The following is a 26,389-nucleotide window of genomic DNA, read 5'->3' on the forward strand; positions in this document are numbered from 1 at the left end:
TGCCTTTGTAAGAAAACGGCTACTGGGAAAGGCATTTGAGAACAAAGTGGGCTAAGGAGCAAATAGTAGTAATTCTGTCTGTTGTTGTTACATGGGGCTTGCTGGGTACCTGTCTAACATTTTAATTTTAGCAAGGTTTAGTTGCAGCAGTGTGATTGCAGGGCATGACAAATAAGTATAAGGAAGATAAAAATAAAAAAACCCCAGCACCACCCTAGTGTCTGCATATATTGAAGTGGCAAATGCAAATACATTTTAAAAAAAATTTAAAGTTACTGAATTATGGTCATACTGTGCAGCATCCCCAAATGTAATTGCTCTGTAACATCAGGATTTGGTTTTGTTTAGTGAGAACAATACTTGTCCAGCAGAGCAGTAATAGCTCAGTAGTTTATCTTTTAAAAGGAAAAGGTATCCAATCATTGTCTCATATTTTGCAGTAAGATTCTTGGATTTATGAAGAACAAAGATCTCCCGATCACTGAGGCAGTATTCAGTAGCCTTCTGAGAGGTCATGCAAGATCAGGGTAATGTTTAATACCTTATTTCTCTTGTTTTCTCTTAGCTTTACTTAAATATAAAGTGATACTGTGCAGAAAAATTACGTTCTGCAGAATAGTGTGATGATTTTGGATAATAATGTATAGAAGACTGTCCTTTTATACATTTTTGAAGCAAAGCAGCTATTTAACAAAGGAAGTAGATTTTTTTCTTGTTTCTGAAAATCTTGAATTTCAAAATAAATTACTGTACTTTTGTACTGTTTGAAAAAAAAATTGCTGCACTTAGTTCTGAACTTTATCATCTGTTAAAGCTGAAAGAGTATTTTAAGTAATACAATAATTAAAAGATTTGCACTCTTCACCTTTCAGGATTTGCTTAGTTAAAACAAGTTCCTCTATGGTTGTTGCAGTCTTTGTTTCCAATTCTAATTAATTTAGTGAAGAAATGCCGAAGTTGCAATAAATGTCATTATGATTAAATGTACTGAGGTTCTTTCTTCCAATTCTTTTAGAGATATGAAGAGTGCAGAAAACATCCTTTCAGTGATGAGGATGGCTGGTGTTGAACCAGGTCCAGACACCTATTTATCACTGCTGAATGTTTATGCTGAAAAGGGTGATGCTGATAGCATCAAAAAGGTATTGCAAGTCTGAATTTAAATACAATTTGTTTGATCTTTTTTTTCAGTGTAACTTTGGAATGCTTTCTATCCATGCAGGAGGAATGATGCTGCATTTTATAATTATTTCCTCTCAATCTGCCGCAATTAACAAGTTTATTTTTTATTGCATCTGAATAGCTGGTTAACTGAAAGCAATCTCATCCTTTATGAAAAATACTTGTCTTTTGATAGTGGCATTTAACTCTGAGAAGATACGTTTGTCAGTGAGTGATTTAATAATTCAGGTTTTTTTCCTTAGGGATGAATAGTGCATGCGAGATGTTTATGTATTTATTTATAAAAGTAAAAAGTAAACCTTGATTATTCTGTTCCCATTGAGCCATTCTGTAGCTGCCACTGAAGCCACAGAATCTTTCCAGTGAAAATGAATTTCTGTGAGGGAGTTCATGCCAACAACTTAGGTATTCATAAGATAAGGCTGCCTTATAGCCCTTTGTGTAGGTGATTTTCTTCAAGTATTCTCTCTTACTTTTTTCTCAATGAAAGAAATATTCAGAAGGCAATGAGGAAAGAAAATTGGTTTAACTTTAGTAAGTAGTATCAGATGTAGAGGACCAAATCAAGGAAGAGGATGTGGGAAACAAAATTTTGTTCTGTGGCTTAAAAATGAAACAAATATTCATCAATCAGCATTCTTCCAAACAGTAACAAAAAGTTTGATTAGTTGTTCTTCCCTTTGCAAAGTAATTTGTTTTGAAAGTCATCTCACAATGAGAATACCTCTGGTGTTTTCATGTGCTATTAGATATAGGTCTTAAGGTGTTTGAGGCCCTCTCAATAGATCTTGGGTGTTCTTTCTCTCTTCCATATTCCATGTATCTAAACCTGTGGTTTAGGGAAAAATATGGAAAAAAAACCCTCAGATTTTTTTGTGTTTGTTTTATTTTATTTTTTATCTTAAATGTATTCTATTTGGAGTAACTTTGGAGTTTATTTAAATTATATTTATTGTGGTTTACAGACTCTAGAAGAGATTGAGAAGACTGAAGGTTACCTTATGGACAGGACGTTGATGCAGGTCATTTTCAGCCTTGCCAAGGCTGGATATCCACAGTACATTGAGGATATTAAAAACCGTATAAAATTTGAAAGGGAATTAATTCCAGGTATGTCTCGGTTCCTACGGCAGGGTGGAGTGGGGAAACTTTTTTTTTTGCGTTTTATTTTTTTTCAAGAATACAGAAGGAAAAGAATATTTTTGCCATTAGTTTGTGAAGCCGTTTGTGCTGGTTTAGATTGCATTTTAGAAAATTTAATTACAAACCAGTTTTCATCATTTACATGCAAAAAACAATCTGTCAATTCTATTAATTTCTAAAACTCATTAAGATTTTATAGGAAAGCAGCAAGTGTGGAGTCCTTTCTTCAAACACCGCTGTTAAAATTCCTGTTGTGACATCTCTTTGTCATTAAAAAGGATACTAGATACTGAATATAGTTTTTTATTACCTACATTTAAAGTCACTTTTGGATCCCAGTGTGCGTAATCTGATTAATTATAATTCATCCATTTTTTTCTTTTTTCACATGTCTAGAAATGTATTTCTCTTATTGAGTATCCTTATGTCATGCTGCAGTGGTGATACTTCTGTAATTTTGGCATAGTCTTCTAATGGGAAAAGTGAACTTCATTGGTAAATATAAATAATTCTGGAAAAGGCACTCTCAAATTTTATGGGTTAATCATGTTTAAAAGTGTGTTAATGGTACTTGGAAAGCATTTACTTTCCTGGCTTTCACTAGTTTTAGTAATTTAATGTGAAGCAGTTATGTGCCCTTTCTAAATTTTGTTCTCTGTTTTTCACCTGCTAGATGCAATGAACCTGTGTTTGACTCTGATAACTCACGGCTTTGAAGATATTAGCTTCAGTATTTTGAAGTCTTTTAGTAATGTATCACGTGATAATGTGGACCAGGGTAGCTTCTTCTTGCAGCATTGTGTAAATAGAGATATGGTAAGCAGAATAATAATACTTTTTTCTTAATATACCAATAACAGTGTTTATTTCATTTAGTGTAACTGTGAAGATTGAAAAGGGTAGGTTTTTTTTCCCAGTTCTTCAAGAGCAGAAGAAGAACTTTATTATTTCATTCCAACTTGCATAGTAAATTGAAATTCACAAAGGGATCATGTTTGTCATGTGTAATACCTGTTTTCTAAATATTACAAGAGTCTGACATTCTTAACAACCTAAGAAATTGGAAAATACATGAAAATGATTTTTGAAATTCTTTGCAGCCTCTGAGCAAGCTGAAGCAGTTCTGTACTGAGTTAAAAGAAACGAAAATGCACTCGGCGCCGTTGACATTTATTTTGCGCTGTGCTTTGGAGGCCAACAAATCAGGTACTCTGCTTGTTTACTTACTTTAGGTATGCTTGCTTAAAGTACTTGGTCACCATTTAATTATTTTGTGAATGTTTTCAGCCTTGGCCATTGAAGTGATGAAGATGATGAAAGAGGAGGGCTTACCACTCAGACCTCACTATTGCTGGCCACTGCTAGTTGCGCACCAGAAAGAGAACAATCTTAAAGGTGAGTTGTCTGACAAATGCTCCTGTAGCATTACTACAAACCTGGTGCACAAATCTTTTATTGTAACAGTGCTACGAGATTCATCAGACTCGTGAAAGCAAACCAAGACTCTGCTGCATGTCTGTCCTTGCTGCAAACGATTTTCCTTCAGAAAGACCTATTTTATAAACCTCCTTACTTGATGGTGATACAGTTCTACAAATTTCAAGTCTACCTTTGCATGGAAAGGTGTGAGAGAGTTGTATTTTTAACTCTTCACTCTCTTTCTGCGTTCCACTGGTCCTTTTTGCTGCTCATTACCTTTTAGAGTTTACTCCTGAAGAAACTAAAATCCAAGCGAAGAATTTAAAAGTAAGGTTATGTTTTAATAGCTCTCTTGTACTGCAAACCCAGTGCTTTTTTCAAGCCAACTCCTTATTGTCTGCCCGATAAGCCAAACGTGAGTTTTGTTACAATCATAAAAACTGCAGGAGAACTTACATTGCTGAATGTGTGAGCCTGACCTGACAGCATACTGATTGAAGGACAAAAATGCTCAATCTTTGGGACTCTTAAGTAGGTTTAAGCATTTAGCATACTTTCCCCTGTTACACATGGGGATGTCTACAGGCTATGAATAAGAATTGAACAAATATTAAATTTTAGAGTACAGTATCTAATTCTTTGGTTTGCGTTATTGGTAATTCAGAAAGAATGGTATTGTAAAAAGATGCTTTTAACAGAAGTACTTCCCCCTTGGGGAAACAAAAAACTGTCTTTTTCATCTTATCTCACAGTATAATGTGCTTTAGAATGAGATGCAGAGTTGTTAGTGTGACACTGGGTGACAAACAAAATGCACAAACAAAAAAAAAGTGCTTTTAGCAGTCTCTTCATATCGCAATTTTATCTTAAATATACAGTCACATTCCAGTTTGGAAGAAATGCTGAAACAAGTATTCCCTAATTGTTTCTGGCTATAAAAATGTCTCAAGCCTTTTTCAAAAAGCCTTTATGAAAACAATATTCAGTTTTTATTAACTCCTTAGGCTCTGTTCCTGCTAGACTACTTCGCAAGTTTATCTTCTCCCCGGTTTTCAAATCCTTGAAAGTTCCATGATATTTTAAAAGTCTGGTAATGTTGCGTTAGCTGGGTCCTTTGTGACTTACTTGAAGTAAAATGTTGCCAAAAATAAGTAAATCAAAACCAGTGTCATACTTCTCCATACAGATGCTGCCTACTGAAAAAAAATGTTTACTTTTACTCTGTGGAAAATTTCACCTACTAACACAATTCTAAGAGACATTAGAAGTATTTTTAGATTTAGACTCTACTCCCAAAATTGAAACCAGATTTGAGTGTCAAGAGAACCTTAAGTTTTTGTGTTTCTTTTGGTCTTTGTCAAGAGCTGAGATTGCCTTAATTTGGACTTCCTACTGTAGAAATCAACTATGCCTTGGCTGGTAGTCCCTGCTGAAAGTCATGTAAGCAAATTGAGAAGAAAACTGATGAAGGAATCCTCAATTCTAGCATTTTTAGGCATTTTCCATTGAGCCTTCCTTTTTCTATCTGCAAAGGCATTGGATACATAAACTTCTGTGTAGCTGTAAGATAATACTGTGCATTTGCAAACACATTTTTGTAGCCTGTTACTTAGTGTCCAGGTTTGTATTGTCAAGAGGAAACATTGCTCCTTAAGTAGGTACATACCTACTTAAAAAAGTCAGGGATTTTGCAATTCTTAAAACACTTAAAATGAGATAAGGAGGTACCTAATGAATTTCTTCTGTAGTCAAGAGTCAGTGTAACTATTCTTGCTGCAATGAAACAAGTTGTCTTCTTTCCCATGTGTAAGTTTGCATTCAGTTTTTGAAAGTTAATAATCAAAACATGAATAAATGAGATACACTGTCTAAAAATACAACCAATACACTTGAAGAAAAGTAAATAGGGGTGAAAAAACATCCACTCAGAAGTGGTTTCAGAGAAATAATAGACCAAAAAATAATGCTGTAGGTGACAACAGATAGCAAATTAACAGAATGGTGCTTTCTAGCAGCTGAAAATAACAGAGCTGTGTGAACAGTAGAGACACTATCGCATCCCATACCAAAAATGAGGTAAGAATTATTTTCGTATCGCATCCTGTACCAAAAATGAGGTAAGAATTATTTTCTCAACCAAATTGAGAAAAAGGTAAGGCTGGAAAAGGAAAAGAACTTTGAGGAAAAAACTCTTTAAAAATCTGATAGTATGTAGACAGTGGACGAAATAATCATTAAAGAGCACAGAAAACTAAGCAACAACCTGTCTAGTACTGCAGGATACAAATGTCTGAATCAGTACACATAGTGTGGCCCAAACAATTATCTAGTGAGTAGCAGTGTCTAATTACACATTTCTCTAGTGTTTATTACAGCAAAAAACTGACACTGGATATCAAAGGGATTTCATAATTTCTGTGTTATGGAATTGAGTCTGAAAGAAAGGTAGCAATGAAGTGATGGCTAAGAGGAATGAAACTAAAGAAGGCCATTTTTAAATACACCTTAGCGAAACTAACTGCTCTGAAAAAGCAAACAGCTCTTTTCAGTCTTTTTACACAGGAAAATAATTTCAGGGTGAGCATTCTTGCATTGATGTGCATCTGTTATACAAGATAATAAAAACTTATTTCCTTAGTATATATCTGTGTAAATGGTGTTAGGCTTTTAGGAATGAAAAGTTCTTGCAGGGTTTGAAAGATCAATATGCCATGGATCTGAAACTGTTATTGGCACTGAGAGTCATCTTGTATCAGGTTATGCACTAAAACTAGGAGGGCCTAGTGTAAATAAGCAGAAACGTTTGTTTTACACTTGTTACTGGGTATTTTATAGCTCCCCTTAACATTTCAATGATCATGTTATTTTTAAAAACAGTTTTTTAAAGTCAGTTGTGTGTTCTTCTTTTGGGTTCTACTAAACTATTTTTTATATTGTTATATACACAAAGTATGGTGAGGGAATGGTAATTCAGTTTTTACTTTGGGAAATGAGAGTCTGGGTTCAGAGGGGAATAAGGGTGCTTATTTCACAAAGTAACTGCCTGAAATACTGTTTTATAGACAGACCTTTCTGACAAAGAACATTTTAAGTGCATCTGAAATTACCAGCACAGCAAAAATATGTTAAATACTATGTTTTCCCAAATGTGACCTCACTTTTCAAGCTGGAGTTGTATTTGTTTCCCTAGAAAACTGCCAAATTTTACCGCCCTTGCACATGTAGAAGTCTACATAACTGCCTTAGAAATTACTCCTGTTCTGGTGGGACTGCTTTAGGGAGAAGGCATGACCTAACTGTGAGAAACTTAGGAAATGAAAGGTGCACTGAAATGCAAGTCTCCCTTTCCAGTTCTTGAAAAGCAGCATGTTGGTCTGCTCTACCACAGAAATACTATGACCATCTTGTAGTTCATCTCTTCTACATTTGTTCTTAGATCCACTGATTTTGAGGCTGGAATCTGTTCTGTTCTGTTGGGGTGTTTGAGTGCTGTTTCCAGTATTGACAAAAACCAACAGAAGTTTGGCTGTGTTTTGTTCCTTATTTCTGTCACGTTTCCACTCACTCAGTTACTTGATTCTATCCATCTCCTGCATCCTTATATGTATCAGCCCAAGATGTCAAAAAAACTGTTCTTGATCAATCAGGAACATGAGCAGAAGACTCCACTATGGGTTTTAGTCATGCCCAGTCTCCAAAAGGAGGGTTTGCAAAGCTATCCATTGGTCTGTGAGTGGGCAGTTAATTAATAAATATTAAATCCTTTTTTACTTTCTATTTTTCTATATGTTTTATAATGTCTATAATATATCCATATAATATTACATGTGTATACTTTCTAAATCAATATGTGTGTCTTGGGGGAGTGTTCTCAAAAAAGTTTGAGAGACTGGGGTTTTCTAGATGAACATGAATACACTTTTGTCTCTTTCTTTCTTTTGGTCTGTTCTTTGGTTTTGTGAGAGAGAAGAAGTTAGTTTATTTTCCAGTATGAGAAGCAAAGAATTTCTAAAAGTCCCCACACAATGCTCAAATCCTTTTTCATGCATGCATTTGACCATTTTATAGTATTTTAATTGAAATGGAAATGTTTCATTGCTTTGTATTGTGGAAGATGTTTATGTGAATGTAAAGTAGTTCTGCTCTTGGTGAAGTAGAAAATTATGCAAAATTTTAGAATTCTGTATTGGTTTTCTTAAATCTTCTCTCCCCCCCAAATTGTGCATCAGCCATCTTAAAAAAAAGGCTGCCACATATCTTCATGTTAAGTTTGTAACTACTTTGGTGATGTGCAGTATTGTTATGTTATTCCTCCTTACTCTGCATCTTGCTGTTGTGTTGGTGTTCTAATCCTCATACATGCCCTTTCTTGCTCAGGACCTGTGCCTTAGTCTGTCCTAGGGAATTGGGATCCTTAACAAACCTGTTTTCTACTCTGTTCTGGATACAAGTTGAAACTCAAATCTCTCAAGTTTACCACACCTTATTCACTGTGGGATCTAGTTCTTGGCCATCAAACTACTTTTTAGTGATACAGTTATTTTTGAAAAGGTTTCAGCATAAGAGGACTCAGTGTTTTTCTGGGAAGTGGAAAACATGAGATAGAAGATAGCTGTCAAAATTTGAAAGGTATCAAGCAAGACTTATTGTAATTAATTCTTTATTCATATTTTTGCAGATTCTGGTCCAAAATCAGAGTTTTGTTTAAGGCAAACTCGAACAGATGATGCGACTTTAATCTAGTGTGACTTGCCTGCATGTATTTTCAAGTGCTCAAAGGGAATTCACATTTGATTATTTGCACCATAGTGCACTGCATAAAATATTCATGGAAGTGTCACTTTTCCATAGGTGGCACTCCAGGGCAAAGACAGGGACTTTGGACATTTTTAAAGTAATAAGTATGAAATGCAAGTTGAAAAAAACATATGCTGTTTGGTACTGGTGTCCTGCAGCAACTGACAAATCATTTTTAGACCAGCAAAAAATGATTATACCTGTATTGGTTTTGACAGGGGTTCAGAGTTTGCTAGCTAAGGTTACTGTAAGAAGTTTCTGCAAATCAGAAGAGTGTGAACAATTAAAAAGCATGACGTGCTCTAAAACTACACTGTAGTGACTGAACTACTAAGGATTGGTATCTGCTCTCTTCAAATGCATGTCTGCAGAAGTGATACACAGTCTAGTTGTGTGAATTGATCTGAACCTGTAAAAGTTATAATGTGGCTTCACCAGGCTTGGGAGACTCCAGCCGTTCTCTGAATTTCCAGTTTGAAGTTGATATGTTCACAGAGTAATCAGCCTCTTTGATTACAAACATGCTACTTGTTCTAAAGAAATCTAGAGACAAATTTTGAATGCTTGCCTTGCTGAGCAGGGTTGGATACTGGGAACAAAGATAAGAAGACATGATGTATTGAAGAATGTGTTTGTGTCTTGAATTTGATTATATACTTTACATCAAATTTCAAATTTGTTTTTTATGCACAATGAACGGGCATTTTGATATACAGCTCTAAAAGATGTTTTTAAACATGACTAAGAGTAACTGTCATATATTCACTGTGTTAGAAAATAGCTTTGTATACTAGCAATTTCCAAACTAAAGAGTTTAATGGTTTTCATAGTACAGCACAGAACAGGAAGTTTAGTAATATACTTAAAGTTTCATGGTTAAGAATTCTATTAACACCAAAAATAAAAACGTGGGATATTTCATGGCAATTTGAAGGAGGGAAATCAAGGAGATAATTCCTTTTCTTTTTGAAGCAACATTTATTTTTCAGTGTTGATTCTCAAGTTTACGTTTTTCTTAGCCTTACCAATTTTGCCTTGATAGGTGTCTTTGAGGTCCTCAAAGTGATGCACAAGTTGGGGGTGGAACTTGATGCAGAAACGTACACAGACTATGTTTTTAAAAATTTTGCTGATACTGCAACTGCTCATGCCCAGCTGAAGGTGAGTTTACATTTAAAAATTTGTGAAAATGGCTATTGCATGGCTTGTTATTCTATGTTCTCTGTTAAGGCTTTAATCACAGTGTGCTCTAAACATGCACGTGGTATGATGAAGCCTCTTCAAAGTATTTAGATTACCTTTCAACAGTTGTTGCACTGATGTTTTGTTTACTATGTCATTCTCCTACTGCTTTTCTTTTTCTCCTTCAGAGCTAACCAAAATGTTTTGCTCCAGACTTAGTAGCTTTCTGTTTCCTGAAGTGAAAGACTAAATAAATGAATAGTGCCCTGTTTTTGTTTTTGTTTTTTTTTAAACTGAGTATTAGAAGTATTATAATTGTTTCTGATGAATTATTTTTTTTACTTGCTGAAGAATTGAGAATTGGAGGCGAAGTTCAATTGTCCCAGTCTTTCTGCCTTTGATGACTTTGTCTCTTGCAGTTGATATCAATACAAAAACTGGATAATTTTTGACCAGTAGCAACTTAGTTGGCTGGTCATGTAGACTTCTGCAGGGCACCTTCCGTGTTCCCAGCAGCTATCAGTACAAGGATGCCAGTGTCTGTTGGGAAGGAAGTGTTAAAGAATGCAAAGTATCAGAAGGTCTTCTCTGTGTGAAGTTCCAATGATTGATTGTTTTATCCCTAGGAAAACGACTGCCTGTTTGAAGGTGTTGGACTTGCTGTAGCGGAAATAAGAAGTGAAGCATCACAGGGAAGACTGGACAACGTTCTTTCTATATGTAAGTATTTTTCACGTTGTGTGTTACCATGTACTTGGCAGTAGTGTTGATTGGTTATAGGCTAAGAGATTTACAGGTATTCCTGTATGAGGTTTGAAGCTATGTGGGCAACTAGAGCAAAGCATTTGTCATGTGAGGTCCTCTATGATGAGATGTCAGACTGAAAGTACTAATTCTGAACAACATACCATGGTTAAATTCTTCTTTGGTTTTGAATCTGGCCCTAAGATTTACAGAAAAGATATTGGCAACTAGCAGCATTACTGTGATTGTGATAGGAATATGACACTTGTACTTTAAGGAAACTGTTTTGTTTTACCCAGTGACAGTTAGGTGGTCAGTGCTGGGATTACTTTCGTTTGCAGGATCAGTTACCACCGAATGCTAGACTAACAATATGGCTCTGAAGTGCTACAGAATTATTAATGAAGGAACCAACTTTAAAGAGCTGATTGGCGCTGACATTAACCTGAGGGTGTTCTGCTGATGTTGGTCATGGCCATTATGTGTATAAATGTGATCTGTTAATTAGGTGATGAAGTTGTAGCAGCAAGTTGAAGAGTTTTCTCCAAAGACTGTTTTAATGCTCAGTGCTTGCAAAAGTTAATTTACGTTGTTGACTGAATGGATGGGATCATTTGCTTGGTTAAGTAGGAATATTTGATTCTCTTCAAAATTTAAATACAGTTTTTATTTGCCTAGTATACTAAGACATTAATAAACCATCTAAATTTGGGCTAAATCCAATACAAAAAGATGTCTTTTTAAAACAGTTTTATGTGTCCAAGGTTCAGGGAGTAGCTTAAGCATTCTTTTACTGCAGTTGTCATTAACTGTTTTAAAAAATATAAAACTATGTAGTCTGTACACTGTGACTCTGGGAAGCTGCTGCATCGTAAATGAGAGAATTGAGTAGTTTACTAAGCAGTGATTTAATTTTGGTATTGGAGATGTATCAATTAGTGAATCTTTAAGATTCGCCTTACATTTTGCCATTATTTTGTTTTGTTTTATTATTCCCCCAAAAAAGCATATACCCAACCATTGACCGTAAGAAATGAAATGCTTAAAATATGCTTGATTTAAAAAAATTTTTTTAAAGATAACTGTTTATTCAGGGCAATAAAATTTCTTCTGAAAGGTGAAATAGTTGGGGTTTATTTCGCCTATGTGAAAAAGTAGACCCACCACTGCACACTCACTTTGGTTAACTGAAATGGTCAGGTTTTAATGTTTTGTAAACCACAAATACACTTATGCTTGGTATATAGTAAATGTATGTGATATCAGAAGTATGATACAGGCACATATAGTAGTCTGACTGTCATGAAATTAGTATCACAGTGTATTATTTAGCTGTTGTCTGTGAGTTGAATTTAAATCCTTTAGTGGTATTTCTGTTTACAAAGGCTGAGGTTAATAATTCATGGAGACATACAAAATTTCTTTGAACTTGTGCTTTAAAGGAAGGTACTCCGTAAATAGTTTACCAAGCTGAAATGAATGCTAGGTAAATCTAATTAGCACCTACGTAATGATAAGGCACAGATATTAAACAGCTGATTTTTTTTTTGTTGTTGTTGTGACTTTTCTCCTTTTTCAGTATTACAAAGAGGGAAAAATAGATGCAGTACGGAAAATAGTTTGAGATTGTCTCATCAGTGTAGTCAGAGGGGGCGAAGGTTGGTTATTAATGCTGGCTGCTATCTAGGTGTATTGATTCAGCTTCTCATGCCTTTAAATGTATAGATTTCTGCTACTGACAAGATGAAAACTACGAAGCATCAGCTGAGGAATCTGGGCACATAAGGCAGCATACATGAGAGCTGCTTTTTCCCTTTATCATGCCATTCCATTCCACTTCATTGTCAGCCCCTTGATTTTCTCAGACTTGTTTGTTGCTAAGGAAACCAGGTTGCCGATTGTCAGCAGCAGCTGAGCATACTAAGATGCTTTTCTGCTCGTCTTTTTATGAGCAAAAAGTTTAATATGCTGCTGGAGGAGAATTTGTATTGAGGGTCTTTTGAAACCAACTTTACCTGAGATTTTCAAACTAAAAGAAATGTTCCAATATTTAAAACTTCGAATTTTCTACATGCCTGGAGTTAGACTAAGGGGGTGGGTTTAGCATGTTGTTCCTGCCTTTTACTTCCCAGGTTCCTATAAAACTGGTGGTTTTATTTTGGTTCTCTTCTACTGTATACTATTTTGCAGCCCTTGCTGAAAGGGCCCTGTGAATTCAGGTTTTTACAGCAGTTAATTCTGTTGTGATACTGAAGTGAGATGATCACAGCTTCATACAGGACATAAATGCATGTGCTACTGTATTTTTTGCTTTGCTGGACCATGGTGCTGGAATGAGACACAGCAATTCTAGAGGAAGAAGGTAGAATGATTTGGGATCTCTAGCCAAGAAATGATGTGAAGTTGAGGACATAAGGTATAACCGTAAATGACCTCTCAGGGACATTTTATTTTAAGTGATTTTGCAGTTTCCTTTATGTTCAAATATTATTGTAAATATCAACATTTAGCAGTGAATATTTTTCTATTTTTTCCACATAAATTTAATTTAATTCAGTGGGTAGTACTTTACACGGAACTACTTTTTCTTTCTTGTCAGGCAGTTTACACCAGCAGAAGGAAGCACCTAAGGAAGTGTCTTGCCATTGTATTTAGTTTGGGGTGTTTTATGATTTTTGTAAAAATTATTTTTATTATTTAAAAAACAGAAGGCAGAATTGTAAAGCCTATTTTAAGGCAGGTATTCAGTCTGAAACAATTAGCAAACCATTTACCTCTGGTGGATCTTTTTTTGTTCCAGCATTAATATCTCAAGTTTTCTTGTTTAGAATTGTTCAAGGTTTGTTTTGCTTTTTGTAATTGGTCCTGTACATGTTTACAGATAAAGGCACTTAGTCCCATTAATAATATAACAAGCTAATTATTACGTATTGACATTAAAGGCAACAAAGGGAAATAATCTCAAGTTTTCTGAATATTTGATTCCTTGTGAAATGGAGCAGATTTAGAGCTGATGAAACCAGGACAGTTTCAAAGATTTTAGCATTCTAAATTTTGTTTTATAAATGTTTGTCAGCATTTATTAAACTAACAAAGTAGTTTTTCTAATGACCAAGTATTTACATGGTCTATTGAGTTGTTGCAGTTCAGGAATATTTTTTTTTCCTTTTTACAATGACTCTTGAGAAACATTTCTTTCATTTACAGTGTCTTCAGCAAACACACCTCCTATTGATTGTCGTCTGTTTAGAAACAGCCTCGTTTTGGGTTTTAAAAGGTAAGGTTGCTATATGAATGCCTTTTATTTTTTTTTTTCCTCTGTAGCAAAGTTCCCTCTCTTTTTTGCCTCGTTGAGCACAAGTCTGTGCAGTCTTTTGCTCCACAGTCCATGTTTGAAAATAGAAAAGCAGCATTCCAGGTGTAGCAGGTGATATTGTTGTTCCTCCCTGCCTTGCTATGTATTAAGTATACATTTGAAGTATTCCAAATGGTAGATGAAAAAGAACTTCACTGTTCTTGTTTGTTCTGTGGTATTTGCCAGTATATAAACTTAGGGTAGTAAACATTCAGGAGTTTATTCACTGTTTTTGTTTATAAACTGCTGTGCTAAGATAATGGTTCCCTAAAGATTATCACTGTTAACCAGTAAAGTAAATGGGTGCTTAATGAAGACTGAATACCAGTAGGAGCATGGCATATCCTGCCACATTTGCTGGCTTTCTGTGCCCTCTGGTTTTACATGACTCCTGCATGGTCTCATTTAGCACCTAGTGTTGTGCTGCATTGCCAGGTCATTGTACTCACAGCCATGTGCTCCCATTTGGCAGGGAGGGCTCCTTGCTGACTTGCAGGGTTGTTTTAAGCTTATACAGGTATATGTGAATTAGAAAGCATTTCTATCATGCACTGCTTGCCCCAGTCAGACATTTAGGACTGTGAATGAGGGTTGTTTTCAGCATACCTATATCATGGGGAGCCAGGGAGGTCACTTAATGTTACTCAGGACCAGAGTTTGAGAGCTGATTTTGTTGACTGAGTTATTTCCTAAAATTTTGTAAGGACTATGAGTTAGAATTGTGTGTAGGTTGGATATTAGTCAAATATAACAGGTGAGTATGACCAAAATAATTTCCTAGTAAATTGCATGTTCTGTCTAGGTGATTCTGCTTTACCATGGGAAGAGGAGAAAAAGCAAATCAGTGTTAAAATTTAGTTAACTAGGCCCTAGCTAACCTTGACGTCCAATGGACAAGTGAAATAATGTTTTAGATCCAAGAAGGGTGTTTTGCTATTCCTTTTAGTAGTCAGCCCCAGAATTATCCACTTCAGATCTATTAATTAAAGTAACAAATTTTTGGTAGACCTTCTCTTTCTGTAAGTATTGATAAATATGCAATTGGAATACTTCTTAGACTGGAAAGGAAACCATGTTATCCACACACAACCAACACTGGCATGAAATATCCCTTCTGGTGGGTAACTGTGCAGGTGTTCAGAATGTGCTATAAAGTATCTTTCCAATGTTAGCAGCTTGCTAGCAAGTCAGTTTCTGAAGAACCAGACTCTCCCCAAATGAAACAGTTACTCCTCTCAGTGGGGGAACAGTCACTACTGTTGTGATTTCAATAGTTATTGGACATCTGGGTTAAAAACTCAGAATTCTGAGGGAAATTAAGGTTGGGCATTTTTTGGTGGGATTTTTTCTGGTTGGGTTTTTTTTTTCCTTCAGATTTCCTTGCCACTTGTAAGTGTGGCATAATTTGTTTATTTCTTTGCCTTTATTGCTGCTTGGCTTCAGAAACAATGTACAAGGTTGCCTGTGCCCAAAAATCACCCTTTGTTTCTGAAAGTGTGCCAACCCACATTTCCTTTTCTGTTTTAAACTTAGTGGCTAGAACAGCCTGAACATGAAACTCAAGGGTATGATAGGATAGAAGAAAAGAATAATTGTACCTTTTGTAAAGACCATAGCAAAATTTTATGGCTAAATGCTGGTCTCGAGTGTTCAAATGAGCAGAGTTTAGGACTGGCGTACAAAAGTACAGGGTAGGGACACCAGGGACACATGAACAATGTCTCTGCCAGACTAGTTTATGGATTTCTGTTCAAACTGCTCTTCTCTAGTAACTGCTTCAAAGTATTCCCATTCTGCTTGCCTGATGTACCATTACTATTTCAGAGTCAAGTACTTTAGGAAATTGATGCATTTGATATCTGCAGTTCATTGTCATGCTGTCAGTGGTGGAGTGAGTTCACCCAGGAAAGCTTAACTAACCTCACAGATAGCATTTTGTTTTCCCTCCATGTGGACCTGCATTTGACTCGTTTTCAAATAAAAGTGGCAGTTGCACGGAAAGAATAAATGTTTCATAGGCTTGAAGGTCCTAAATAAAGTCCTAAACCTCTGTGAATACTTTCGAGTTTTTATGCATCTGTTCAGACTGACTTCTTATTTCCTCTTATGAGAATTATAGGAAGAGAAAATCAGGTCATAAGTTTTTGTTCTCTTATCCTCATCTAGGTTAATGCTGTTTTATAGCTGTCAAGAAGTTATAGTTCTTGCAAAGTTAGAGCTTCTACTGAGAAATTTGATGTTCTACAAATTATAGGAATACATCAGGTTTTTTATACTTCAGAGAACTGGTTTACATTAAGTTGTCAGGGGTTTATACTCTAATGAACTACTTGACATTTGATTTTTGGTTGTAACCTCATGATGTGCTGAGAGGTGTTCTTTATTATTTTTTTAATGTTACCTGTTTATCTCACTATAATGAACATAATGCCTTAAGATAGCTGATCACTTTCTTTTTTTGCATGTTCTAAATGCACTTATAGCTTCCTCTAGTTACCTTTCTGTACTAAAATTCCAATGCCCTAGCAAATTCCATGTATTGAGTGAGCTATGTTAAGTACAACTTGTTTGAGCTAAGCTTATTTTCTTGAAATGCTAAATAGAACAAAGTATAAAATAAAATAAAAAATTTAGCATATGTTAAGAAAATTGAACTGAAAATTAAACACATTCTTTCTAGTCTTAGTTATCTCTTCGGAATGTTGCATTATTTTAACTTGCTTAGCAGAAATTATGACCTTATACAGTATAGTAAAAAGTCCAGTAGTTATTTTGTACTGAGTTAATTGAACAGTATGAGGCAGTTATTGTCTTTTAATTTAATCTAAATAATAAGATCTTCAGTGTTAATGTTCTGTGTTGTTTTAAAGAAAGATCCAAGAGTAAAGTCATTTTGTTGCTTCTAATTTGTTATCTTTTGCTGCCCTCTTCAGCTCAAATGATGTACAGCTCTGGAGCAAGGTAAGTAGAGATAAAACTACATATAAAATCAAGATTCTTTAGGCACTGCATGTTGATGGTGCGTTACTGTGTGTCTGAATTCCAAGCCTGATAACGGTAGACCTGATTAATTTGAGCAAAACTTTTGTCAGTGGTAGATTGTACAAGTGTATAAAATTGAGTTTGCCAATTGGACAGTTAAGTGTAATTGTGAAAAATCAAGTGTGCTGTTACCATGTCATGTGGCTTATGCTGCTGCAGTTGCTAGATCAGTATTGTTAGAGCTGCAGATAGTGGTGTAGCTTCTGGAACAAAGTCTGCCATGGTTGTGCTGTCTGACATCAATTCACTTTTCTGCTCTCCATAAACTTTCTTCCTATCTCCACACTACTATTAGTAAAATACTAAGGCACATTAGTTTTTCAACGTTTCTGTCAAATAGCTCAGAACATGGAAGGCAAAGCCAGATAAAAGAAATCAACTAGATGAAATCAAGAGGACATGACTGATCATCCTGCCGACCCTGGTATGGGCTACAGGAGGAAAACATTTTGCAGATCAGTAAAATAGAGGAGAGGTTGGCAGATACTGCCTGGGATGTTGTTACAGAATTTGGGAAGGGATGCACTGTGCTTTTTGCTTTAACTCTTGAGTACTGTAACTGCTGACTAATAAACTAGTAGATGGCTTGCAGTATGGTTTTGCTTAAAAAATCTTGGAATGAAATGGAAATTGGGATTTGGAAATTCACTGATTAATGATTTACATAAATCAGGTACAGCTTGTGAGGTTCAGAGGTTTTTGCATTTGACTACTCTTTCCTGTTGTGTGATAATGCTGGTGAGAGGATGTTTTTGTCCTTTGCCTCTATCCTTCATTTTTTACATTTAAAAAAGCAAAAAGAGAGGGCAGGGAAAGAACGAAAGGGGATCTCTTACTGCTCTCATTATGAAATTAATTTTGAAGGACAGTCAGAGGACTAAAGTAACGGTGGTCTGCATGTGAAGTAATTTCTAGAGTTACTTCTGCTCTTTTTCACTATGGAAGAAGGATAAATTTTGTTGTCTTTGTAAGTAAGTATGTGTATTGAAGTTGTAGAATGAGAAATACTAACTTGGGGAATAAACAGGTACTTAGAATTCAAAATAACATCATGCATTCTTTTTTTTCTGTAATCAATCCCTTTTAGTATTGTGAGATTTGATTCAGAACAACTTTTATGATTTCCTTGGGTTTTATTGTAGTGTGTGTTGATTTGTCATAGGAAGATGAGGGCAAAAGGGCAGAAGAAAGCTGCAGTTTGGCTCTGCACAGTGTCCATGGTATTGGTAGAACAAAAAGTAATAGATTCAATTGCACATTTGGTATTGTCTGGATTTATTTATCAGTTTTCATTAATAATTGAAGGTGAGGGTTCCTTTTCTTTTTTCATTACTTGAAACACAGCACTTTGACAATGAGAATGCATCTTCCTCTAACTTCTCTTTGAGATTGCATTCTAGAATCATGGCAGATAAAAGAAAAATTCTTGAAACACAGTTTTCAGTTGAAGATTAAAATCGTAAAGATGATTTCATTTCCTTAAGGACAATCAAATGGACTTTTCAAGTGGTGCAGTTTAGGTTAAAGTATTTGTAGGTAGGATGTGGGGTCTTTTGGGTAAATGTTTTTCCTTTGAGGGACGTAAAATCCATGTATTTCTTCAGTTTGTATCATAGATAAAACATGTCCTAAATTTAGTCGAATGCAATTAATTTTTATGGATGCATATTTTGTCATTCAAAATTGCACTTATTTAAAACAGCTTTCCTAGCTACCGTAAATGTAGCAGAGCATGGTAAATAATGTTCCTTTATTTTCTGTAGGTATTTGCTTCTTTCAAATTTTAGAGAAAATAAAAGACTTTATGGGACAATTTCAGGCTTTTGGTAAATTGGAACATAATTGTAGCATCCCCAGGAGTGACACTGGTTAATATTTACTTTAAGCAGTGTCTTAGGGTGGCTAACTTTCTGTAGAATGATACATAAACAGAATACGAGAGTGTCTCTGTCTTAATGCCATACCTCAGAAAGCATTTCTGTTTGCAGTATTTTTTTTCAAGGAAAACCTATTATTTACAAAAAAACCCCTTTGTATTTCTTAGGGAATGACTATGATGTGGTAAAGAATAATACTTTAACAGAGAAATGCTTTATTATTTTGAGAATTCAATTTCAGATACTATTTGTCCTTGCTTGCTTCTTTTGGCTGCAATGTACGATTATTCTGTCTTACCAGATAACAGAACTGTTGTACAAGGATGAACGTTATTGCCTGACGCCTCCAGGACCAACTGGTAGAGTTTCAATTTCTATGATTGTAACTTATCCACAAATCTGTTCTTCTGTGTAATGATGGGTTTGAGGGATTACAACAGTAAACACTGATTGCTTCTTTTTGAAAGTGAAATTTGAAAACATGTTGGGTAAAATCCTGATTCAAATAATCAGAGCATATTTTGCGAGATCTGTGAGATTTTTTTTTTTAGAATTATAAACAAATCTTGCTGATAATGATTTAGTTTTCTAGATTTATAAACCAAAATGGAAATGTAGAATGAATCCAGTATCAGTGCTTAAATACCTTAAAAAAAAAAAAAAAAAGATTAAAATATGCAGTCTTTCAACCTAGTTTTACCTTTAGTAGCTGTTCTGATTTTGTGAAGCAAAATGGTATTTAATATCCCAAATCTTCTACTTTGAAAGAAGTATAAATTTTTGGTTTCATGTTTTGTTTTGTTTTGTTTATTAAAAAAAGGGTTGGTTCCCCACCCCCCTACCCCTCCCTTTCAGAGCCAGAGGGGCAAGGGGGTATGGGGACAGCAAACCTTTGAGAAGAGAGTACTTGGTGCTCTTCCTGTTCTTGGCTGCAGAACCACATACACTTTTGCACCTGCACGGATAAGAAACTTAGCACTATTTGCTGAAATCTGTCCATCTTGATTTTCATTGGCTAATAGACAGTTTCTTCAGTATTAGTTGATCTAATGCTTGAAATATTCTTTTGTATGTTATTGTATTAATATTAAGATACTCAGTGTAGCATGGTACTGGAATATAATGGATAAAATGTACAGAATAAATATGCAAAGTGTTAGAAATCTGTTTTTTCTTTTGAGCAATGACAAAATATTTGTGGCAACTATTTGGGGTAGCGGGCAGGAAAGGGGGGGAAGGCCTTGGGCAGTACCACTTCTGTCACACAGTAGTGGAAAAAAATAGATTGAAGTAAGATTCTGTACTGAAAAGCTGTCACTAGGTCTGAAAATAATTAATATTCCTTTCACTCACCAGTTAGATATGTGCTCCCAAACCACATAATCTCTATGCCTCAGTGATCATTGTTGCCATTTCAGAGCCTCTCATCAGGGTGACATCTCACACCAAAATGATTTCTTATAAATTAATCTTGATAACATGACAGTCTCGGTAATTTTAGTGGAATGCTTTCTCTTGTTTTTTTCCACAGAAGCTGTTGGCTATTTTCTTTATCACTTGATTGACAGCATGAGTGACTCAGAGGTACAGGCCAAGGAGGAGCGTTTGAGACAATACTTCCATCAGCTGAAGAAGATGGTACCATTTCATTTTTTGCTACATAATGCCTGTCCTGCCTGACATGTATCTATTAGGTTTGAAATTGCTGCTTTTAAGTACAACCAGACCACTTCTCAATGACATGCAAGAGCTGGAGACTTGAATTACGTCTGAGATAATTTCTGTTAGACAAATTTCAGTTTGGTTGTGTTTCAAAACTCATATAATTTTTTTTCCCCACCTCTTGGTACAGAATATAGTTATCCCTACAACCCACTACAGCGGCATTTGCAGACTGCTGGAGTCCTCTCAAGTTCCTGAATTAATTAAGGTCTGTGGTTCTATACCAATTACTTTGAATCTAAAAAAACTGTGCATATATTCTCCTTTGCAAAATAAATACTTTCATGCAGTGATTATATGTAAGCCTTTTAAACTTTCCATGATTTTTCACTGTTGAGGACGGTTTCATTTCATATGTGGAAGGGATACATTTAATAAGTGTTTTACCAAGTGTAATAATGCTGCAGAATACAGCTTTTTTGAACATTGCTATTATATAATTATCTTCAGCATTTTTAGTATGATGTGCTTACTTAGAGATTGAACTTTTTTGGGGGGGGTTTAGTGATATTTTTGTCTTACTTCATTTTAGCATGCAAGGTTACTGTCTCACAGAAAATCCCTGTCTACAGACACCATTCAAGAAGTAAGTAAATTCTCAGATAGCCGTGCTTGTTCTTAGTGTATAATACTGTTTGGATATGGGGTTTAGATGAAGTGTAATCACTAGCTTTCAGATCATGGAAGTATATTAACGTTATTTCAATCTACCATTTGAAGTTCAGAGGTTACTTTCCAGAGTAGGAGTAAAGGCTACCCAGATTTTCACATAAACTTGATACTTGACCTTGGAGTTGGCTGTGGTTTCATGCCTCAGTTTCCCTGTCTGGTAAATTTTTTTTTTTCAGAAGTTGTAGTTAGTTAACAGTAGTGGTGTGAGGCTTAATTCATGCTTGTAAATTACAGTGATTCACTTGAGTGGCAGGAACCATATAAATCCATACTGCTTCTAATGGTGGAGTGTCAAGTCTTTACATCTCCGATCTGAGCGAAGTGGAGATGGAAAAAGAAACAGGCTTCTATTCCCTACTTCCCTGAACACAAAGAATTGAGGACGAGAGAAATAGTAATGTTGACCTTTGTAGATATGCGACTTAATGCTTTTTTTCTGCTAACTGTGTTCTGCCTCAAATCCTCAATTAGTGTGTACTGTTTAAACAGATAAAAGCACCTTAAATGATTAAAAAAATTTCTTAGAGTATGAAAGAAGAGGATTATTTTGTCTGTCTTTTTATTAAAGTGATCCGACAAGTTGTTCAGGGAAGGGTGTTTTTGCAATTGACATTCTTTCTGTTACCTCCATTTAGAGTGCTAAATCTGACGTGTCTGCTTTGGAGAAGAAACTAGAAATGCGAAAAGCTGAAAACCAGCCTATTACAGATGTCTTGAAACAACTCATACATGCTCTTTGTGAAGAAGAGGTATCTTAAGCAATGCAGAGATAATTGGAAACACATAGCTACATTTTTAAAGGGACATAAATGACTGTATTATGGAAAGACATAGTTAAGCAAAGACAAGTGCAGTGCTTGAGGTTTCATGGTTTGATGCTTATAAATCAAACATAAGTGCAAAAAGCAATTAAATCAAAAGGTTAACTAATTTCAGCAACACCTTGAATGGCATGTTTTGGGGTTGCTGAAGTTTGTTTACAATAATCTGCAAAGTGAATGATAGTAACAGCTGTGATAGGTTTATCATACATGCCAAATGTCCTTTCAAGCCATGGCTCCGGTCTCTTATATCTAGATTGTCAAGCAACTGATACATGCACTAGTCATTTGCAATTCAAATATTACTAGGTTGTTAATGCAGGGATTGAAATTCCATTTTCCTGCAGGAGGAAAGCTCTTCAGAGATAAAGGGTCTCTTGCCTTCATTCGGCAGGCGTCCAGCTGTAGTTTACATTCATTTAGTGTGTGTCTGTAATTTGTGGGGTATCACCACACTTTTGTTCCGTTTCTTGTTCGGTATGATCCTGCCTATAAAGCTGTATATATAGGAGCAGTAACAGTCGTGCAGATGATAGCACAATATTCTCTGTTGCTAAGAATGCAATTCAGAAAGAGTGGTTCTCAGCTGTGTGTCTCTACAATTTTACATATGAAATAAGTCTAGATGCAAACACCATTGTAAGTTCAAAGTGGTCAAATGTATGAATAGGAATTTATAGAAAAATAAGCTTCCTATGGGATTATTAAGTAGTTTCTTATTCTTTAGAAAGTAGTTCTGTTATGTGTTCTGCAGTGTACCAGGTGAAAATTGTTATGAGTTCCAAATAAATGAAAACTGTTCTAGAATTTGGGTTAATCATGTTTACGGTCTCTGGGTTAAAAAAAATATAAAAATGGGTCTTGCATTAAACCTTGCCGGAAATACAAATCTAAAGCAAGAAAATTTGTTTAGAAATCTATTCTCAAGTTAATCTAAAAGGTGTTCTACAAAAATAATAATTTCTGCAAAATAACTTTCACTCTTAAAACGTGCTAAAGGATTTACAGCACTGTGTTTTCAATGTGTGGTCTTATACTCCTAAAAGCACTAAAACAGTGCTGTAGCTGCACACTGAACATATAAGAATCATAATGTCAGATTGACTTTTCCTCTAGTTCACATCTTTGCTTTGTTCCTTTTTTAGAATATGCAAAAAGCCCTTGAAGTGAAAGCCAAATACGAACCGGACATGGTTGTCGGTGGCTATGCAGCCTTAATAAATTTGTGCTGTCGACATGATAATGTAGAAGAGGCAATGAACCTGAAAGAAAAAGTGTAAGTACACCGGCACTGAAACATGTCACAGAGATTTATGCTGATACACAGACCTTGTTGAATTAAGTAGGTTGAGTATTAACCCCCTCATCCATTTTTAATTAGTTTTCCCCACCAATGTATGTGCATTTAAAACAGTCATGGGTGTGGTTTTTTTGAGACAAAAAATTTGCTTTATATAATTGAACATTAGAAGTAGCTGCTTTGTGTGGTCAGTCATTTTTTTTGATTTTTATTTTTTAAAGGCAGGTTGCTATGTAGGATATGTTTTATTTTTATTTTAAACATATGTAGTGTCTAAATTGAAGTTTGGCTTAATTTAAAGGGGAAAATGTGTACCTGTATTGTGTGTTAGAAAGCACCTAGAACATGTTTAGAATGCTCTACACCTATATTGTTTTTAGAATAGCAGTGTTTGAATAACATTATTTTAAGACTGTCAACAAATATTCTACATTATATTCTTATATTCACAGCTTTGTATCCTGGCTGTAAAAGTTAGCTCCTAGCTAAAACATGCTATGCATGACTTATCCCAGGGCAAATTCTTACAGATTTGCTTCTTGTCTTTTTCCCTTGAAAGGCACCTTTTGGTGTGATGCTACAATGAATATAGAACAAGTTATGTGTTACTTTCAGGTTCTCTCTCATATGCACCCACTAAATATTTGCTTTGGTTTTACAGTAGCTCTGCAGGCAGGTGCTTATTACACCTTGCTAGTGTTTGAAATTATGTGAAATGATTGAGCTATGAATAGCAAGAAATTTGCCACTCTGCGAATAACGATTGTGTATTGGTTTTGGCTGTACTACCACTCTCTCACTGTCCCTATAGTGAGCTTGCATGAAGTAGAATTGAGTCTTCTGGTGGAGTTTCACAGTGGTAGCGCATTTTTACTGCTGCTGCCTCAAGTGTGGCATAATAATGAGGAGAAGTGGCTCTTTGAATTGTCACGAAAAGGAACAACAGTGTAAGAATTAACTTTTAAGACTTCCAGAGAAAAGTATACAAACACATAGCAAAAACTTCATAATAGTAGTTTTTAACTTACTACTGTATGTGAACAGTTTTATTTTTCTTATCAAAAAGAATATACTCCTGTCCAGCCATGTGGACTATGCTTTCTTCCCGGGCTTCTGAGAAATACCCTGTTTTATGCAGTAGCTCCCAAATAATTTGTTAAACCTTCTGGCTGCCTCTGAAATATAACCTTTGGCTTTTGAAGGTTGGAAGGTGTGTGTATAATACTTTTAAATCATATTTTAATGGTGCATCTCTTAAATTCTGTCTGGTTTTTCCTGTAAGATTTACTGTGTTTTTTTAGCTTTCAGTGCTGGTGGTGTTTTTACATGATTTTAAAAATAAATCTTTAAGCTGAATCCGATTTTTCCTGTAAGATTTACTATGTTTTTTTAGCTTTCAGTGCTGGTGTTGTTTTTATGTAGTTTTAAAAATAAATCTTTAAGCTGAATCCATAAAATGCGAGTCTCTGTTGATACAATTCTTAATGTTTTAATTTCTAGTTTCCCTAAGAATTCACCTGTTGCTCTTGACGCTGGAAAGTACATAACACTGGCAGAAGCCTTACAAAAGCATGGTAGAGTAGAAGGTAATCCATTTGCTTTCATTGTGTGTTTCTGCTATATAATAAAGGTATCTTGCCTCAAGAATAAAAATGTGAGTTGATATTAATGGTATATCATGTCCTGAAAAGTGCTTGAACATTTTGCATACAAATTTGCATGTGAATTCAACCAGAGATGCTTGGACAGTGCAGGCCATTAGTTTTAATGGATTGGCAAGCTTGTCATTTACATTTGCACAGCTCAGTGCTTTTTGCATTTCTGCAGCTAGTTTTTATTAGCATTGCTGTTTGGATTGAGTTTGAAGATCATGACTTATGGCACAAATTGCGTATGTGCCTAGACTAATGGCTTTGTTTTTGCTTAAGAAGGTCTGAAGGCTGAACATAAAACCTATAAACATAACCTTCTCATAAGAGCCAAGTACTGCAAAAAAATCATTTAACTTTTTAGAAAGTATATATTTTTCTGTTACTATTCTTTTATGTGTTTGTTACTGAATTTTAAATTCAATCTGTAAACTGCCTGGAAATTTTGGCTTTTAATGAGTGTTCTGCAAACTGCCTATTTTGTATTTCTAGATGCTTGCATTAATCTGTTAGCACTTTAATTTTTGTAATTTCGTCTAATATAATTCTGTGGTTTACATGATTTGGCTGATCTTTAACAGAACTCTAGACTGTCATCAACTTTAAAAGGTTATTCTGAATATTGAGTTCTATGATTTTGTAGAAGACTTAACACTGTAAAAGCACAGTCCAAGCCTAGACACAAAATGTTACAGTTTTATATAAAACGCTATACAATAAAATAAAAGAACTGATGTCATTTTTTTCCTGTAAAGTCTTCGTGTAAAATGAGTCACGGCTTTTTATTAAACTTATTGTTAGAAAAATAAGAAACAAAGCTGATGTTTTCCAAATCATACTAAATAAATCAGATCATGACCACCTCTACATTAAGCAGTTTGGAAAGATGAGCTTGTTTCTAAAGGCATAAATGTCCCTCAGAAAATAAAATAATTCATAAATGTAGCCAAATGTAAAGTGGTCAAAGCATTCTGTGTATGCAATAATTAAGAACATTATAAAAACGCACTTATTCCATGTACCAAAATGTTTGTTTCTGCCTTACTAATGAAGCTTAATGAACCTAATGTTTTAACATGCAGTCTGTTAGAAAGCTTTCATTGGCTCTCCTTGGCTAATTAGTATCGACACAGCAAACAGGCCCTATCGGTATCAGACCATTAGTCTGGCTGTATATACAGTGTAAACATATCTTTATTATCTGGCCTCGTGACAAGCCATCTGCTGAAGAAACAATGGAGTGATTTAGCAGATGTTAGCATTGAACGATAAAAGCATCCATTTAGTAGAATCTTGCAGCCATAGGGCAGACTGTACAGGGTTATGTGGTGCAGAGTGGGCACACAGTTCCTATCTATAATTTGTAGTCAAAGTTGCAGCAAAATGATAAAACCATGCTATTGTGGATTTATAATTGTAGTCTCGTTTAGAAATGCAAGTAGTAATTAACTTGAAATCGGCATTATACACCAGAATTTACATTC

The 26,389-nt window shown here is 35.2% G+C and overlaps 1 protein-coding gene across 1 annotated transcript in view; it reads left to right on the top strand.

Annotated features, from left to right (window-relative positions):
* The window catches only part of LRPPRC (leucine-rich pentatricopeptide repeat containing), a gene marked incomplete at its 3' end in the record, with an annotated part of 51,721 nt that overhangs the window by 4,195 nt on the left and 21,137 nt on the right, over positions 1–26,389 (top strand). Inside the window, exons 5-21 of the mRNA XM_009070087.1 lie at positions 441–527; positions 1,016–1,142; positions 2,148–2,292; positions 2,999–3,141; positions 3,426–3,531; positions 3,613–3,720; positions 9,584–9,702; positions 10,350–10,443; positions 13,675–13,744; positions 16,756–16,783; positions 19,043–19,100; positions 20,273–20,379; positions 20,594–20,671; positions 20,996–21,049; positions 21,771–21,884; positions 23,102–23,232; positions 24,757–24,842. Coding sequence (XP_009068335.1) covers positions 441–527; positions 1,016–1,142; positions 2,148–2,292; positions 2,999–3,141; positions 3,426–3,531; positions 3,613–3,720; positions 9,584–9,702; positions 10,350–10,443; positions 13,675–13,744; positions 16,756–16,783; positions 19,043–19,100; positions 20,273–20,379; positions 20,594–20,671; positions 20,996–21,049; positions 21,771–21,884; positions 23,102–23,232; positions 24,757–24,842 — 1,655 coding nt within the window. The remainder of the gene's footprint in view (positions 1–440; positions 528–1,015; positions 1,143–2,147; positions 2,293–2,998; positions 3,142–3,425; positions 3,532–3,612; positions 3,721–9,583; positions 9,703–10,349; positions 10,444–13,674; positions 13,745–16,755; positions 16,784–19,042; positions 19,101–20,272; positions 20,380–20,593; positions 20,672–20,995; positions 21,050–21,770; positions 21,885–23,101; positions 23,233–24,756; positions 24,843–26,389) is intronic.

The sequence above is a fragment of the Acanthisitta chloris genome, unplaced genomic scaffold, assembly GCF_000695815.1.
Source record: "Acanthisitta chloris isolate BGI_N310 unplaced genomic scaffold, ASM69581v1 scaffold11502, whole genome shotgun sequence".
Classification (NCBI taxonomy): Eukaryota; Metazoa; Chordata; class Aves; order Passeriformes; family Acanthisittidae; genus Acanthisitta; species Acanthisitta chloris.